Source organism: Xiphophorus couchianus, chromosome 5, assembly GCF_001444195.1.
Source record: "Xiphophorus couchianus chromosome 5, X_couchianus-1.0, whole genome shotgun sequence".
In the NCBI taxonomy this organism is placed as follows: Eukaryota; Metazoa; Chordata; class Actinopteri; order Cyprinodontiformes; family Poeciliidae; genus Xiphophorus; species Xiphophorus couchianus.
In genome coordinates this window covers 39,133,371-39,149,695 of record NC_040232.1, presented here as the reverse complement: position 1 = coordinate 39,149,695, position 16,325 = coordinate 39,133,371, and the positions used below count along the sequence as shown (strand labels likewise).

General features: G+C 38.5%; 1 protein-coding gene across 3 annotated transcripts; it reads left to right on the top strand.

Moving 5' to 3' along the window:
* Positions 1 to 7,901: 7,901 nt before the first annotated feature.
* On the top strand, positions 7,902 to 16,086 carry mief2 (mitochondrial elongation factor 2). Of its 3 annotated transcripts, none has more exons than XM_028019065.1 (8): positions 7,902 to 8,063; positions 9,623 to 9,770; positions 11,376 to 11,541; positions 11,643 to 11,740; positions 12,527 to 12,703; positions 12,834 to 12,997; positions 14,130 to 14,282; positions 14,984 to 16,086. In XM_028019065.1, exons 2-8 carry the CDS (start codon positions 9,633 to 9,635, stop codon positions 15,483 to 15,485), a joined length of 1,398 nt encoding a protein of 465 aa, XP_027874866.1. In that variant the 5' UTR covers positions 7,902 to 8,063; positions 9,623 to 9,632; the 3' UTR covers positions 15,486 to 16,086. The 3 variants fall into 3 exon arrangements, with proteins under 3 accessions (XP_027874866.1, XP_027874864.1, XP_027874867.1); XM_028019063.1 differs by having other exon boundaries at positions 7,902 to 8,070; XM_028019066.1 differs by lacking the exon at positions 7,902 to 8,063 and adding an exon at positions 10,129 to 10,200 and having other exon boundaries at positions 9,640 to 9,770.
* The last annotated feature ends 239 nt before the right edge of the window (positions 16,087 to 16,325 follow it).

Below are 16,325 nucleotides of genomic sequence, written 5' to 3'. Positions count from 1 at the left end.
TTTTGGTGTGTTTGGATTTTATGTGGTATGTTATTTGTGGTATGTTTCCTGTCTGAAAACTTATTGGTGAAGAAATTATATTTTCACAAGCTCACTTGCAGTTTGCTGTGTAAACGAACATCTGTTTATTACTGTGACCCGTATTTGGGAAAGGTGCTCCTTAGCCACCGACTGGGTTATTCTAGAGTTACACATGAATAAAAATAATCTCAGGTCACTGGATAAATTGCTTTCTAAAAATGGAATGAGTGAAGCTCTGCTGCACTTCAGAATGTAGTTGAAGATTTTCCTCACAAACCAAGCATGAGATATAGAGTGGGAAATGGAGGAGTGTATAGACAAATGTCTTGTCAAAATGTAGATAAATGATCATGTATCTCTGGCTTGTTCTATGTTGAAAGTCCAGTATGGGATCCTTGAGTCAATCAGTATTCAGAATTTTTTTAAGTCTGGGGAATCAGCTTGTTCACCAGATAAAAACTTAGCTTGTGTATTTGCAGAGAGTTTAACTTGAACACACTTGCACAAACAAACCCACTGAGTGGTTTTATCTTTTTTTTCCCCTGTTTTTGCATGTCACTATACAAACAAACTTAAGCCAAATCAAATATAAAAAAAAGTTGGGACAGTTATTAAATGAATACAGGATGTGTGCATCATGTTATTTAAAAAATGTTTGAAAATAAAGACCTAACCTGGTTGGTAGTTTCTTAAACTCCTATTTCTTTCTTAATGCAGATGTGGAATTTACAGTATGTAGTATGAAATAGAACATAAATAATTTGGTAATGAATAGAATGCTGTGGGATATTAGATTTTTTTTTCATGATTTTTATATTGATCCCTTTAGGGGATCAATAAAGTATTATTATATTTAAACAGTGTACTTCCAAATTCACAACACTTCCTCTTTTACACTTTGTTTTGCCTCAGTACAACAGTAAAATTCAGTGCATTTTATTAGTGCTACATGTAATGGAAAGGTATTCAAACAGGATGAACCATGCCACCATGTTTTACTTTGGGGGTAGTGTGCTGTGATAGTTTTCCATTAAATGTAGCGCATAGCGTGTCGGTTTTAAAAAGATCACATTTGGTTTCATTGGATCAGAGCACCTTCTCCCTTTGTTGCAATGTAACTCATATGGCTTGACTAGACACTCTTCTATAAAGACTAGATATATAATATTTTCTACTATGTTTTATTCCACACAGGAATTATTTTATATTTGAAATATTTTTTTTTATTTTTCACTTTTTAAACATTTGTGGAACAATTTGTAGAACATTTTTAACACAATGAAATGGCAACCAAGTTAGCTAACATTACTGTCTACATACTATTGTGCTATGTGTATCAAGCGTGTGGGGGTGTGTGCATTTATTTATCCATCCATCCATTTTCTTCTTATCATTTTCCACACACTTTGTGTGTAGTAAATTTCTTAATCTGGGACCTGAGTCTGAAATTTGTACCACAATCAAGCAAGGTGGTATGACAATAAAATATAAAATCCTTGAATATTTGAAGTAAGGAGGGCCAGACTTCCCTCTCCCCAGCCACTTGTTCCAGATCATCTGGGGGAATCCCCAGGCTAGCAGAGGAACATCGTCTCTCCAGTGTGTCCCTGGTCTTCCTCTGGTCTCCTTCCGGTGGGATGTGCCTGGAACATCTCACCAGGAAGGCATCCAGGAGGAATCCTAACCAGATGCCCTAGCCACCTCAAACAGCTCCTCTTGATGTGAAAGAGCAGCAACTCTACTCTGAGTGCCTCCTGGATGACTGAGTTTCTCACCCTATCTCTAACAGAGAGCCCAGACACCCTAAAAACTCATTTCAGTTGCTTGTATCTGTGCCCTCTTTATTTTGGTCATGACCCAAAGCTCATGACCGTAGATGAATGTAGGAACGTTGATCAACCGGTAAGTTGAGAGCCTCGCTTTTTGACTCTTCACCAAGACAGATCAGCACATCACCGCTCCACTGCACACTCTGCACCAATCTGCCTGTCAATCTCCAGCTCCATCTTTCCCTCATTCCTGAACAAGATTCTGAGATACTTCAACTCCTCCACTTGGGGCAGGACATCCTCCTAGACCCAGAGAAGGCACTCTACCCATTTCTGGCTCATTTATTCTTGCATTTATTTATATAGCTATAAATTTATATATAATTTATTGAGATGATAAAAGAAAGAATTTTGAACACATAGATCAACAGGTTTTGCAACAGTCATTCATCACATTCTCTTTCTTTTGGTTTTCTCGTCCAGGGTGTCAGACACACACAGCTCTCAGATTTTTACATGCATGTATGAGTTGGAAAAGTGGACAAATACAAAACTTAAACTTATGCACATTTATTGACTAACATTGACTAATTTAGATGTCTACGCATTCATTTTTAATTGACAATAATCTTACGCCAGTCATAACTCCTTGTGTTTCCATAACAACTAAAACAAACAAGAACCTGACACAGGTTGTTTGACATCATCATGTTAATGAGAATCTCTATGTTCTCATCAGTGATGTCATAAATGTTCAGAGAGATACAAGAATTCTCAGTTTGCTTCTCAACTTGGTTGGAGGTAGATCGATCCCAGAGAGACGACTTCAAACTGACTTTACAAACCATTTTAACTGAACACCAAGTCAAGAGGATTTTTGCCTGTGATGGGACCTTGGATTTCTTGTTACGAAGGGAGTTGAAAAGTTGTTAGGATATATCACAAGAGGCAACAATGTCCTTGTAGAGAGCTCTGAGGACGAGAGATGAAAAAACTTTGCTTTTGACATTGAAACCTGAAGACCAAAAGACATGGAAGATTCCTCTAAGGATGAGAAAGTTACCATCAAAACCACAACTATGGATTTGACAGTAAAGGCATCAGAAGACTTTGTTGCTTTTGAAAGTGTCAATGACCAAATGGACCTGGATGTGTTTGCTTGCTCACAGTTTTAGTGAGTTAACTTTACAACCACACTTATCTCTTTGCCAACACAGATATTACAAAAAATGTCTTTACCAGTCTTCTCAAAAACATAATGGACCTGGATGTGACTCCAAGCTGTAACAGCGAGGAAATTGTGACACATTTTGAAGAAATCTCTGAGGATTCATCATGAGGAGAATCCTCTTCAGCAGAAGAAAACTCACAAGACGAAATTCAAAATGACACAGATGATTTCGACAGAGTGGATGCTAATCTTGAGCCAACCATGTACTTTCACAAATTTTCCAACTCATGCTTCAACTGTTGGATGAATGCCACAACACATAGCATTATGAACTTGAGTATTACCTGAAGGTTTGTGGCTCAGTATCTGGACTTTTTACAGAGACGTCATTGTTTCCAAGGTTTTTCTTTACAGCAGTCCACCTTTCAGGAAGATATTTTCCCCCAGATGACGTCTTTGCAGTTCAGAATGAAATAAATGAAACACTGAACATGAAGGTTTCATTTATTCCTGGCTTGTACATTGGGAAATTCACATACATACATACATACACACTTTTCTGTCTGTTACACCCGCTTGGCTCTGTATATTTCTGAGGTTTTTTGGTTTCAAAACACCGTGTTTGATAACGTTTGATAAGAATAATTAAAACTTCTCAATGTTTGACATTGTCTAGCAAAATGTTTTCCATCAGGCTACATGGCTACTGCATTGTTAACTATAAACGTGCAGACCTGACCTGGTGGGCCGGTCTGTCAGTCAAACGTCTCACTGCAGCGCAGAGGAGGACAGAGGCCGATTTTTAAACCTTTGCTGACAAAAATAAGATCAGGGGATAAGATCAGCTTTAAATTTAAATATCGGGCGATCACGATCCCCCAAAATTAAGGAAATTGGTGCCCAGAAATCAACTGGCCGATAAATGTATGCATGTATGTTATACATGCATAGGATATAATGTAAACAGCACTGCCAGAGATGCAATAAGTTTATAGCAGGTGTGCGAATGATCTAATAGTCTAGCTGTTGATTACAGCCAGTCCACAATGTTAGCAGAACTAAAGGGCCCCAAAACTAAATTTCGCTTAGGGACCCATGGAGGCTTGGGCCGGCCCTGGTGCAGAAAGTGGTGATTTCTGACATGAATGATATTAGGGTGACCAAACGTCCGTATTTCACGTTCTGTCCCGGGCGTCCCGGGTTTTTTTTTTTAGAAAGTGAGGAAATGTCCTTGTTTTTTAAATTACCTTCATTGGACCATTAGATTTACAGGCACTAGGGCACTGCGCACGGCGCTGCGTGTGACGTAATCCCTGAGCCGCGTCAGTGCGGGCAGCCCTGTTCTTAATCAGAAGATAGATAGCGTGGCTGTCAGTACGCCAACAACATGCCAAAGCGCAAATCTATGTTTACCGACGATTTACAAAAGAGTTTCTCCGCTTTCAGACCGGGTCGAGACAAATGGGAGGCTTTGTGCACAGTGTGCAAAGCAGGCACATATGTCTCGGTGTCCAATGGAGGTGCAAAGGATCTGAAAAGCCACCTGGACACCGAGAAACACAAAACAGCTGTCCGAGGTGAGAGTAGTGCTAGCTCGATCACACAGTACTTTGTTAAACCAGGGAACGAGGATGCAGTGAATGCAGCGGAGGCTGCATGGTCATTCCACACAGTGAAACATCACAACACTTATCGATCTATGGACTGTACTTGTTCATTGTTGAAAAAGACCCTCTCCGATTCAGACACTGCCAAAAAGTTTAGTTGTGCCCGAACTAAGACCGAGGCTATTGTTGATGGTGTTCTGGCACCTCATTCTGTTGAAGTGGCGCACGAAGCGCTCAAAGACATCCCATTTTGTGGTGCTATTCATTCATTACAGGAATTGTTAAGCATTTTTTAATAAATACATTTTGAATAAAATTATCATTTGTTATTGGAGTTATTGCTGTTGACTTTTACTGAAAAGCATTTTTAATAAACCAACTGTAAATATCATGTTATTGTAGGATTATGTAGGCCTATGTTAAACATTTAAAGCTGTGAGTCAAATTTTCACTAATCACAAATGTGTCAGAAATTACAGCAAACTTCTACAATACACAAGAAAAAGAAAAGAGAAATGTTTTAAATATTTCAAATTGTCAAAAAGAAGGTTTTCTGTGAACAAAGCAATACTAGACAAGATGTGAAGTTTTCACCTGATGAAGGTTACCATAACTCACAAACTGAGACACAAACTGAGTCACAGCTCTTAGTTTGCAGCACAGATAAAATTGAAACTCATCATGATCAGACTTGATGAACCAGAGATGGTCTCCTTCTTTCTTCATGTTTTGATGGTAACTTTCTCATCCTTAGAGGAATCTTCCATGTCCTTTTGGTCTTCAGGTTTCAATGTCAAAAGCAATGTATTTTCATCTCTCGTCCTCAGAGCTCTCTACAAGGACATTGTTGCCTCTTGTGATATATCCTAACAACTTTTCAACTCCCTTCGTAACAAGAAATCCAAGGTCCCATCACAGGCAAAAATCCTCTTGACTTGGTGTTCAGTTAAAATGGTTTGTAAAGTCAGTTTGAAGTCGTCTCTCTGGGATCGATCTACCTCCAACCAAGTTGAAAAGCAAACTGAGAATTCTTGTATCTCTCTGAACATTTATGACATCACTGACATCACACAGAGGTTCTCATGGATACGATGATGTCAAACAACCTGTGTCAGGGTTTTGTTTGTTTTAGTTGCTATGAAAACACAAGGAGTTATGACTGGCGTAAGATTATTGTCAATTAAAAATGCATGCGTAGACATCTAAATTAGTAAATGTTAGTCAACAAATGTGCAGAAATTTAAGTTTTGTATTTGTCTTGTTTTCCAACTCATACATGCAGGTAAAAATGGGATATTGTACATATGAGGATACTCATGAACAAATTTATATTGTTATGGACAATCCATGAAGAACACAGAGATCCAATAACAGAACACCACTCTGGTTTAGATCAGGCTGGCCGATCCTCCCAACCACACCCCTCCAGGTCTCACTGTCATTGCCCACGCGAGCGTTGAAATCTCAAAGCAGCATAAGGAAGTCCCCAGGAGGGCCACTCAACAGCACCTCTTCAACAATTGGAAAAAAGGTGGGTAATCTAACCTGCTGTTTGTCAGGTAAGTACAAGCAGCAAGTGACTGAGGACAGATGGTACCACTGAGGTCCACTTTTTACAGGAATTTCAAAGATTGGGTCAGGAATTGAAGGATATCTTAAATCGTCTGGACTGACTGACCATGGGAATATCAGGGTCAACACATCGGTGTCACTGAAAAAGCATTTTCTCTTTATGTTGGAGTAGTGTGGTTGTAAAGGTAACTCACTCAAACTGTGAGCAAGCAAACACATCCAGGTCCATTTGGTCATGAGGAACATTGACACTTTCAAAAGCAACAAAGTCTTCTGATGCCTTTACTGTCAAATCCGTAGTTGTGGTTTTAATAGTAACTTTCTCATCATTAGAGAAATCTTCCATGTCCTTTTGGTCTTCAGGGTTCAATGTCAAAAGCAAAGTAGTTTGATCTCTCGTCCTCAGAGCTCTCTACAAAAATGTCATTGCCTCTTGTGATATATCCTAACACATTTTCAACTCCCTTCGTAACAAGAAATCCAAGGTCCCATCACAGGCAAAAATCCTCTTGACTTGGTGTTCAGTTAAAATGGTTTGTAAAGTCAGTTTGAAGTCGTCTCTCTGGAATCGATCTACCTCCAACCAAGTTGAAAAGCAAACAAAGTACCATGCTAAGAGGCAGAGTGTTGACAATGTTTTATGTTGCTTGGTTCAGTTAATGAGATCTAATGAAAACTAGCAATGTTTGTTTTTCTGCAACAGCAATATGACTAACTTTAAACACTTATAATCAGAGGCTGAAAACAGCTTTTACTTTTATTTTTTACCTTTCAATGAAAGTAAAATATATGTAATATACTATAGAAGAAACAAAAAATTTAATTTGCATTATTAAAAAACATATAAAACTCTAAATGAAAACTGCTACATTCACCTCGGACTCTAAACCCTAAATGATATGGACAAATGCCCAGGGCATTATCTCTTTAGATAAGCAGAACAAAGAGTTTGTTCTGTTTTTAATGTTGGTTAAATTTATTTCAGCTCTAAGTATTTAATATCAAGGTGTGTTTATAGAAATGTGATTCTATCAGATCAATTTGATTAGCAATTTTGATCATATTTCATATTTTATTGTGTCATGTAGCGCGGGTCGCGGGTCTTGACTCGGTCTCGACTTCCCTCGGTCTTGATCTTGACTTGGTCTTGGACCCGAAAAGTCTTGGTCTTGTCTCGGTCTTGATACACTCTGGTCTTGGTCTTGTCTTGGTCTCGGGTTAGGTGGTCTTGACTACAACACTGGTGTGAAGTGCTTGGAGTCCTCTGGAACTGATAAAGTACTATCTCTACAATTGGAGGCCATTTTTATTAACCTGGAGCATTAAAAGGGCCCTCCAGAAAAGAAACAAAGGGCAAGGTGTATCTTGGGCATACATTTGATACATTATTATACACATCTAGAAATATTTCATGAATAGAGAGTAGTAGGAAAAAAAGCAGAGAGAAGAAACAAGCAGTCTGTCCTACCCCCATAAAAAGCTCAGAATAAGCTACCTGTGGCCAGTGTCATCAAGATTAGTTTATGACTAGTCTTAAAGCTAGACACAGTTTCTGTCTTATGGACACAAAATTGAAAGCTGGCTCCACAGAAAAAAATAACTAAATTTTTTTCAGTTTGATCTGAAAATTAGAAATTGACAGCCAAAATTTGAGAAATATGATTAGTACGTCTCGTTTACGTAAATTTACTAGCTATATAAAGTTCTTACTGCTCACTGTAATATTATTGGTTGGTCACTAGAGGTAGCTGCTGAGTCTCCACAAACTAAGTGTAGTGAACACAAGAAGAAGTCAAAGCAAACAGCTGTTAGCATAATGGCTATGACAGTTTATAAAAGAACTTAGTTTTTTCTTGTAAAAGGTAGCTAACTGCGTTTTTTTCACCAAACATTCATGGTTTGAGGAGCGCACAGCTCTCTGCTGTAAGTGGTGAGTATTTTTAATACCTTATATAACTTGGCTGTCATTTAGAGCTGACCTAGCTAACTAGCTAAACTAGCTATCAGAAGTGGTAGTCGTTATTATTTGACATGGGGATTAAAGTGTAAAATATCTTTGTAATTTTAGAGCCAGGTAGTGTTATTCATATTCAGAGTGACGGGACATGTCGTAAAATAAAATACATTTTTGCTCTTCGTTGCCTTTCAAAAGATGTTTTGATTGTCTTCAAAACAATACATCTGTTATTGTTATCTTTTATTCTCTGGTGCAGTTTGACCTCAAGCCTTGTAACAGGGTGAAACTGAGATATGAACTCTATTTTGAAATATGTCGTTGCACAGACTAAAACTTCATTAGAAAGATGGTTATACATTTAACTCAGCTTAGTGTGACCTAGGCAACGTTCAGCTTTATAAATAGAGCATGTACCCTGTTCTACTGACCGAAATAGAGGCCACGTACTTCATAATCCAAAGTAATGCTTCAAGCTTTTCGTGGATGTGTGGGCGCTCTCGATTTCTTCGTACTTTTTTTTCATTTTTATTTACGTTTCTGGCATTTATATCAGATTATTTAACACTTGTATGTCCACAAAGACAAGGCCAGTAATTGATTAAACGTGTTTTAAGCTAAATTACCAGACCTGAAACTATGATATTAGGCTGTATAACAATACAGTCTAATATGACTGGCTGTGTTTACCTTTTGGTAAATCAAAAGGTTTGACATGGGCGACTTTTTTTTTTGGTTTGATGAAAGTGTGTAATGAACAGCGAATTACAGTGAGGAAGATATCACCTTATGCATCTGTATTCTAACTAAGAAAAAGAAAAGCAATTCTGTTCAATGAATATTTTAAGCCAATCGCCAAAACTGAGACTGGGCGCAATTGAATATGTCTTGGTTCTCAGAGGATTTTTTTATTAAACTTTAATCAAAGAGAGTTCCTCAGTTTTGTCTGATAAATATGCAAGTCAAGTTATTCATTTCCAGACAACGGTGGGTCAGTATCCTTCATCGTTAGCCCTTTGTGGACTATATAGGTTTTTCTAATGCACCTAAGTTGTCAAGCTTGCAGAATTTTGCATTCCTGAAGTAAGAGTTGACCTTACCTGTTTAACATCTATGTGTATGAACTGTCAAAGCTGTTTAAATTATTGCATACCAGGCTGTGTAGCTGGTGACCACATAATAAATCAGCTGATGTATGCAGATGATAATTTGTCCATACAGTGCTGCAGTCCTACTATGAACCTAATACTGCCATCTGTCTGTAAATAAAGCTGTGTAGATGTGGGCTGCTGAGATCAGGCAGATCTACCTCAAGATTGGGGAATGCCGTTATTATTTATTTAAAACTCAATGATCAATGTAGAACATATCATCATATTTATTATTTGTATGTGTTTGTTTTTATCTCTTTGTACTACGGACCTTTCTTGTGTTAGGAATAAAGATGTATTGATTAAGAGAAATGTAACTGTACTCTTCTGACAGCTAATGTCACATGTTTCTGTTATTTGTTTTTTTCCAATCATAGAAAACGAGCCATGAACTTCCAGGGCAGTCGAAGGAGAGGAGAAGATGGTGTTGCCACGGTGATTGACTTCCTGCTGTCCAACGCTCGGCTGGTTCTGGGAGTCGGAGGAGCTGCTCTGTTGGGCATTGCTACGTTGGCAGTTAAAAGAGTAAGTGTTCCTGAGGTTTTTAGTGCATCATCACTACACCTTTACCAGTCTGTCTGTCATGCATGTGGAAAAGAAGGGATTTAGGAGGTGCAGAAATTGACATATGACTCAAACAATCAGGTTTCTACTTATGAATTCCATTGTTGTGTCGCTTTTGAACTTGAGTTCAGACCAGAACCAAAAGACCTGAGTGGTCTGGAAGGTTGATACAACAACAGCAGGTTTTTAATGTACTGTATTTTGGTATTAATCTTTTCAATAATATATAAGCTAACAGAAGTATTTTAAAGTCTATTCTCTGAGCTCCAATGTAAGGACTTTAGAACTGGTGTGATGTGCTCTATCTTCCTGGTTTTAGTGAGAATGCGAGCAACAGCGTTCTGGATCAGCTGCAGCTGTCTTGACTCTTTGTGTGTCTCTGAGGATGCAGGTCAGAGTCCATCACTATACAACATCTTTGAGGTGTTCAGTAGTAGTTTCTAGCGGTAGTAACTGAAGCTCAGCACTGACTCTTGATCGTTTTTCTTTAGGAATAACTTTAGTTTTGTTTCTATTCAGCTGATGGCTTATGGCACATACAGTCATTGATTTGTTTTATACATCTGTTCAGTGCTTGAATGTTTTCTGCATAGTGATGGTAGCGAATAATCTTACTTGTTATAACCTGAGTTAGTGGGATCATGTCGATATTGAATAAGATGTGTCCCAGGATTGAGAAAGAAAGAAATTCTGTTCTTTATGTTAGATTCACTTCAGTCAACAGTGTGAAATGCTGTGCTGACGTAAAACAGAACCAACATTGTGACTCTTCCACAGTCTGTGTTTATGTGGATGTCATTAAACTCTGCCCTCATGGAAACTGGACTGAGAGACATCAAAGCGATTTGTCATCGTTAGGAAGCCATTTTACTGTTGGAACAGCTTTTTCTATAGTTTTACTGATGAATGGAAGGTTGGAGATTGGCCTGTAATTCTTAGTTATCTGTCCAGATTGTTCTTTTTAATCAGTGCTTTGAAAAGAGCTGTTTTTAAAGCCTGGGGGGAAACACATGATAAGAGCTGAGTTTACTATTTGAATCAGATCAGCTGCAATAACAGGCAGAAATATAAGGAAAGCTGTGGGTATAATATATAGTTGACAGGAGGTGGAGCTGAATTGATTTATAATTTCTTCTAAGTTTTTTATTTTTTGGTTGAGTTTGTAGAATGTTGTTATTTTGTCCAGATTGGTAGTGGGCTCGATATTGATGCACAGATTATCCCTCTAATTTTCTGAATTTTCTACGTAAAAAGGTTAGCCAATTCATTTCAGGGCCTGGTAGTGTGGAGTTTGGATGCCAATGTAAAGTCATATAGTGTTATGACTACATAGTTTTTCTAATCTAAAAGGCCATTTTAAACATGAGGGAAACACACTTCTTTTTGACTTTTAACAACTGCCCTTTATATATATACACTGTATATATTCGTTTAAATATATATAAATGTAAAGACTTCTGGTTGGGGGTGTAAATTAGTTTTCCTTTTTGGAAAACTAATTTATGAAAATAGTTGGTGTATTTCATCTCTGACTAGAGGTCTAAAAAAACGAGTGTTTGTGTTTAGCTAATCGAGCGTGCAGGCCGTGCAGCAGAAAATGAGAAGGTGGAGCAGAAAATGGCAGACAGCTGGGAAGAGCTGAGTTTAGTCTCTACTTCTCCAACATTGCTCAGGAAGGGAATAGAGGGCGTTGTAATGAAGCACGTCTCTAAGGCAACTAAACAACAGACAGGTATGGATGACATTTTGATGACACAAAATGTACCATTTCCTGATTTTATTTTTCTTTGTCAACACACTGATGTTACATGCCAGCTATTTTCTCCTAACCAGCTGATCTCTGCCAAAACCTTGAAGTGTCCTCTTCTGAAGTTCAGCCTAAACATGAAGCAAAGTCTAAGAAGTCCCAGCTTTCTGTGCTCACACTGCAGGTACAGTTCACCTCTGATCTAATCAGAACTTACATGATAAAATCAAGTCATAACACCTGCACTGTTGGGAGCTGCTGTTTATGTTGACTCATAAGGAAGAGGAGTTTTGATAAAACTTGCAAAATACGTATCTGAACACAAGCTAAAGAAGACTCCATTTTACTTATATATTGCACTTTTAGATGTTTGAAATACTGCTGCTAAGTAAATATTGAGCTTTTATGTAATCATTTGAAACTGAGCTAAAAGCCTTATCAATCTTTGTTGATTGTTGCAATCAACAAATATCTGTTGAAGTCCCTTTAACAGAAAAATCCTCATAATGATCACACTTTAGGTTTATGATCATTATGTTATTGCTACCTGCTGTCAACACATATATAGATGAAATATTAGGCTTGTCGCCATAATAAATTTTGCAACTCCACACAGGTTAATATTTAGTCCAGATTTAAGTATCCAAAATTAACAAAACAACAGAACAAAAAATAAAGTGAATTAAGATTTATCTTTAAACATTGCCCTTCAAAACTGTGGCTTGTTGGGAACAATTCACTGGACTCTAGACAGTTTTTGGTAGAAGGAGAGAAAAACAATAAATCATGCAATTGGAAATTATTGAGTTTGTTTTAATGTGATTAATTAATTTATTGCTTATTGTGACAGGCCTATGAAATAATGCACTTGATGAATGAAACAATCTTAAGACTTGTGTAATTGTTTTTCCTTTTGCTGTCTCTTGTTGAAGTATTGTGTTTGTCAAATATTGTCTTTGAAATGGCTCAGGAGCGTCTGCAGCAGTACTACTCCAGCAGGGTGGTGCTGGCTCCACATGAGGTGGAGAAGGCTCAGTCTCTGGCTCTGGATATCTGCACTGAGATCCAGGGCTTTCTCCACAGCCGTCATCCGGACATGCCTCTGGGAGAAATGAACCTCGGAGGTTCTCTCCTGGATGATTTACAGGTAACTTTGCATAAATGGTCATTTCTTCTCTTGTTTGGAGATGCAGTTTTTCATAACTGGCATCTTTTTTTTTTGTAGCAGGGTGTTGCAAAAATCTTCCCAGAGTGTTTTAATGTGTGTTTATATTTAGGTGGTCAGTGCAGACCATGCATGTCTGCTGGTGCCTCTGCAGCTGGAGCCTTCATTATGGCGCCTCATTCCTGGGGAGGAGACGCTCCTAACACATCCTTTGCACTGGATGGTCCGACGGATCAACCTGGAATATTTCCCTAGAGGACACAGTTACTGGGACAGGTGATCTCACACACATTAAACAATGTCATGGTGTGTTGTAAGTAGGGCTATCAATGTGAACATGTGCGATTAAAATGAACATTTTAGGATGTTAATATTGCATAGTGCAGATTAATTGAACTACTTATATCGAGCTAAAGCCTCTCCCCTGCAGAAGGTTACCTAGTTCACAGCAGCAGATTATGAATTCCACACTGCAACAAACCACAGCAAAAAGTGAAAGTTTTCAGCAACAGCAGACAGCAACTAAAGTTGAAAATGTTTAGCCAGCGTGTCACATTTACATGTATGAGGTCAAACTTTCACATGTATGAATTATGCCGACTGGATGAGGACAAGAGACTATTGCCTCATTCCACAAGTTCCATAGGAAATGAATGGAGAGGAACATTTATAAATTAATGTTTAAAACAAAATGACTTCCTTTAAACTTTCCTGAGTATTAAAAACCTGAAACACTGAGAATCTTCAGAGATCTTTGGTTTGAGACAATAAAACATTTTCTTAAACAGCTTTTTGAACCTGTGCATACAGTGGTGGTTTTTTGATCTGAGTTATCTGGGCATTTGCTCAGGGCAGCATCAGAAAGGGGAGGGGAACCCGAGATGTAGAATATAAAATATCTACTAGTTGTCCCCTGAACAAGTTTGCTACTTCTTGAATGCATGTGTAGTGGAGAAAGCTTGAGTACAAGGAGATTACAGTACCTGCTTTCTGCTGCAAAAACCCAGATAACTGCTTGCACTTTAATTGGGTGGAGTGCAGCAGAAGGATGAGTTTGCTTAGGGAAGAACCACAACTGTTCATACTGATATTTCAAGATTAGAGAGTTAGGCATAGTGATTAATCGTGATTAATCACAGTGCTAGTGTGATTAAGCTGACTATATTTTTTTTAATCGATTGACTACAGTAGTTAGGTCTTAATTTGTATTATCACAAGTTCTTTTGATTTGATTATAAATTCACAGTTAATCTATCTTAACTAACCTAACCACAACTGGGTTCCTGTTAGCTTGTCTGTTTAATTTTAGGATCAGCAAAATTCAGTTACTCTGGAGTCAAAACAGGGGGATACTGCTGATGAATATGTTTTGTGTTCAGCTTGACATGTCTACCTTTGGATTTTGTAGGTACTTGGTGGGAGGTTACCTGTCAGCAGAGACTGTGGTGAACATGTTCAGTAAGGCTGTCATGGAAACTGCAAACTGGCCGTCAATCAGCAGCACTTTGGACTGTCAGGTCAGACCGGTCCTGGGAGGGCCTGAGCTGAGGCTGGAGATCCGGTGTGTGTGTGTGTGTGTGTCCTTGATGTTTCAAACTTGTTCACTGAGCTCCTCCCATGGTAGCTTTTTGTATACTAACATGTTGCATTTTAACTTTTAACTGATTTATTTTGTGAATGTTGAATTCACATTATGGATTGTTCTGTATCCATACATTAACTTTAGGATTTCTATGTGGTTGCCAACTTTGCTAAATCCAACATATTTCCAAAATAACAAAGCTTGGAAGTCTAAAAGAAGAAACGGAACAATTTTCTGCTATCTGCAGTGATAAGTATCTCACAGATACTGAAAATAGTTTTCATGGAGTAACAAGAGTTTTTTCCCTCAGTAACAAGAGTTTGATGGATTTATTTGTAAATATATTAAGTATTAAGAATGATACATTCAACATATGAAACCTTATGTTATTATCAAATGTGTGCCTCTAACTGGGCTTTTGATTACATGTGTCTGCTTAGGATATTCACATTCCTTTGTGTGTGTGTGTGTGTGCATGTGTGTGGGGGTATGGGTGTGTGTGTGCGCGCATGTGCATGTGTGAATGCTGTCCAGTGGACTGGAGGTACTGTGTATTTACTGAACAGAAAATATTTTATTTTTGAGTTGATCTAGCTGCACATTGGCAGATTTTGATCATCAGCTGATTGAAATTGTAAAATGGTGAAAATGTTTTTACACCTGTTTTTGTGATCCTACAGGCCTGAAAGCGAAGCAGAGAGCAGCAACCAACCGCTCTTCATCTCCATGTTGCCCGTCCTCCGGGAGGGCGATGTAGTCCTGACTGCCCAGCCTCTGCTCACCTCCCCCTGGGTAAACGCCTGGCACCTCTCCCTCTACCCTTGGGAGACTCGGCGCCTGGCCCAACTGGACGCCGGCGACGCCGGCTGCCGCAGGCTGATGCTTAAAATCCTGAAGGCCGTGTGCAAACTGAGCCCACCTCTGCGACACCTCCAGGCCGCCCCGCTAACCAACCTGATCCTGCACCTCAGCGACAGCGAGAGCGACTGGTCTAAGAACAGCCTTGATGTCAGATTCCAGCAGTGTATCACTGAGCTTATTGGTCATCTAGAGCAGGAGGCGTTACACAGTTACTTCAAACCGGCCGTCAATCTGCTCAATGGTCTGTCTGAGGATCAAGTGGACCAGATGGGCTTTATGCTCTACTGTGCAGTGTCAGATCCTGACATATTGCTCATTTGACTCCCTGGACCTCCACAGAGATTCAGAAGCTCCTTTGATGCCAACAGCTGCAGTCCCTGTGACAAGGCAGATGATGCATCTGCAGAGCGATTGTCAGCGTGATGCTTAAACTGGGAAAAGTCCAAACAGAAGACGAATCGTGCCAATGGACAAAATGGAGGACAAAACGTTAATACTTTGGGATGCACCTCTGCTGCCAGTTTCCTTTTTTTTTTTTTTTGCACATTCATAAATTAAAGGCTTTTATTTCTGTTTGTGTATTTGCAGTATTGCTCCATTATTTAAAAAAAAAATCATTTGAATACTCTACCTATGCAGGACAGAGAACCTCCGCAGCATGGGTTTGATAAATGTGTTTGATCCTCATTTGGATTTGTTTAACTTTATCTGAAAAACAATCATGCGCCAACATTTTGTGTTTTCTTTCTTGACTTTGCAGTTCATGTCAAACATTAATTTATCTCAAGTTTCATCATTTTATGCACTTCGTAAACAATGGAACCTTTGTGGGCATATCTCATCTGATTTTGGTTGAGTGTTTCTTGTGTGTGTGGATGTGAGGATGAAAGCAAATAAAATATTAATGTCCTTATTTACCCTACAATCTTGCATAGTGTTTGCTGTCCATATCACATCAGTATAGTAATGGTAATCAGATAAATACACCAGCTTCCCCAGTAATTAAAGGTAGACTTAAATTTGTGTTAATATTCATGATTTGTTCTCCATTATTTCAGATTTAGTTTTCAGCATCTGCATAACACTATAAAACAGCTTTGGAGACTTTTAGATTTAGAGGTAAATACATGTTTTTTATTTATTGTGTAGCTATAAAGTAAA

Coding starts and splice junctions, on each gene's coding strand:
- mief2 (XM_028019065.1), top strand. CDS start 9,633: ATGAACTTCCAGGGCAGTCGAAGGAGAGGAGAAGATGGTGTTGCCACG. Junction 11,542..11,642: donor GGCAACTAAACAACAGACAG/GTATGGATGACA, acceptor TCTCCTAACCAG/CTGATCTCTGCCAAAACCTT. Junction 12,704..12,833: donor CTCTCCTGGATGATTTACAG/GTAACTTTGCAT, acceptor GTTTATATTTAG/GTGGTCAGTGCAGACCATGC.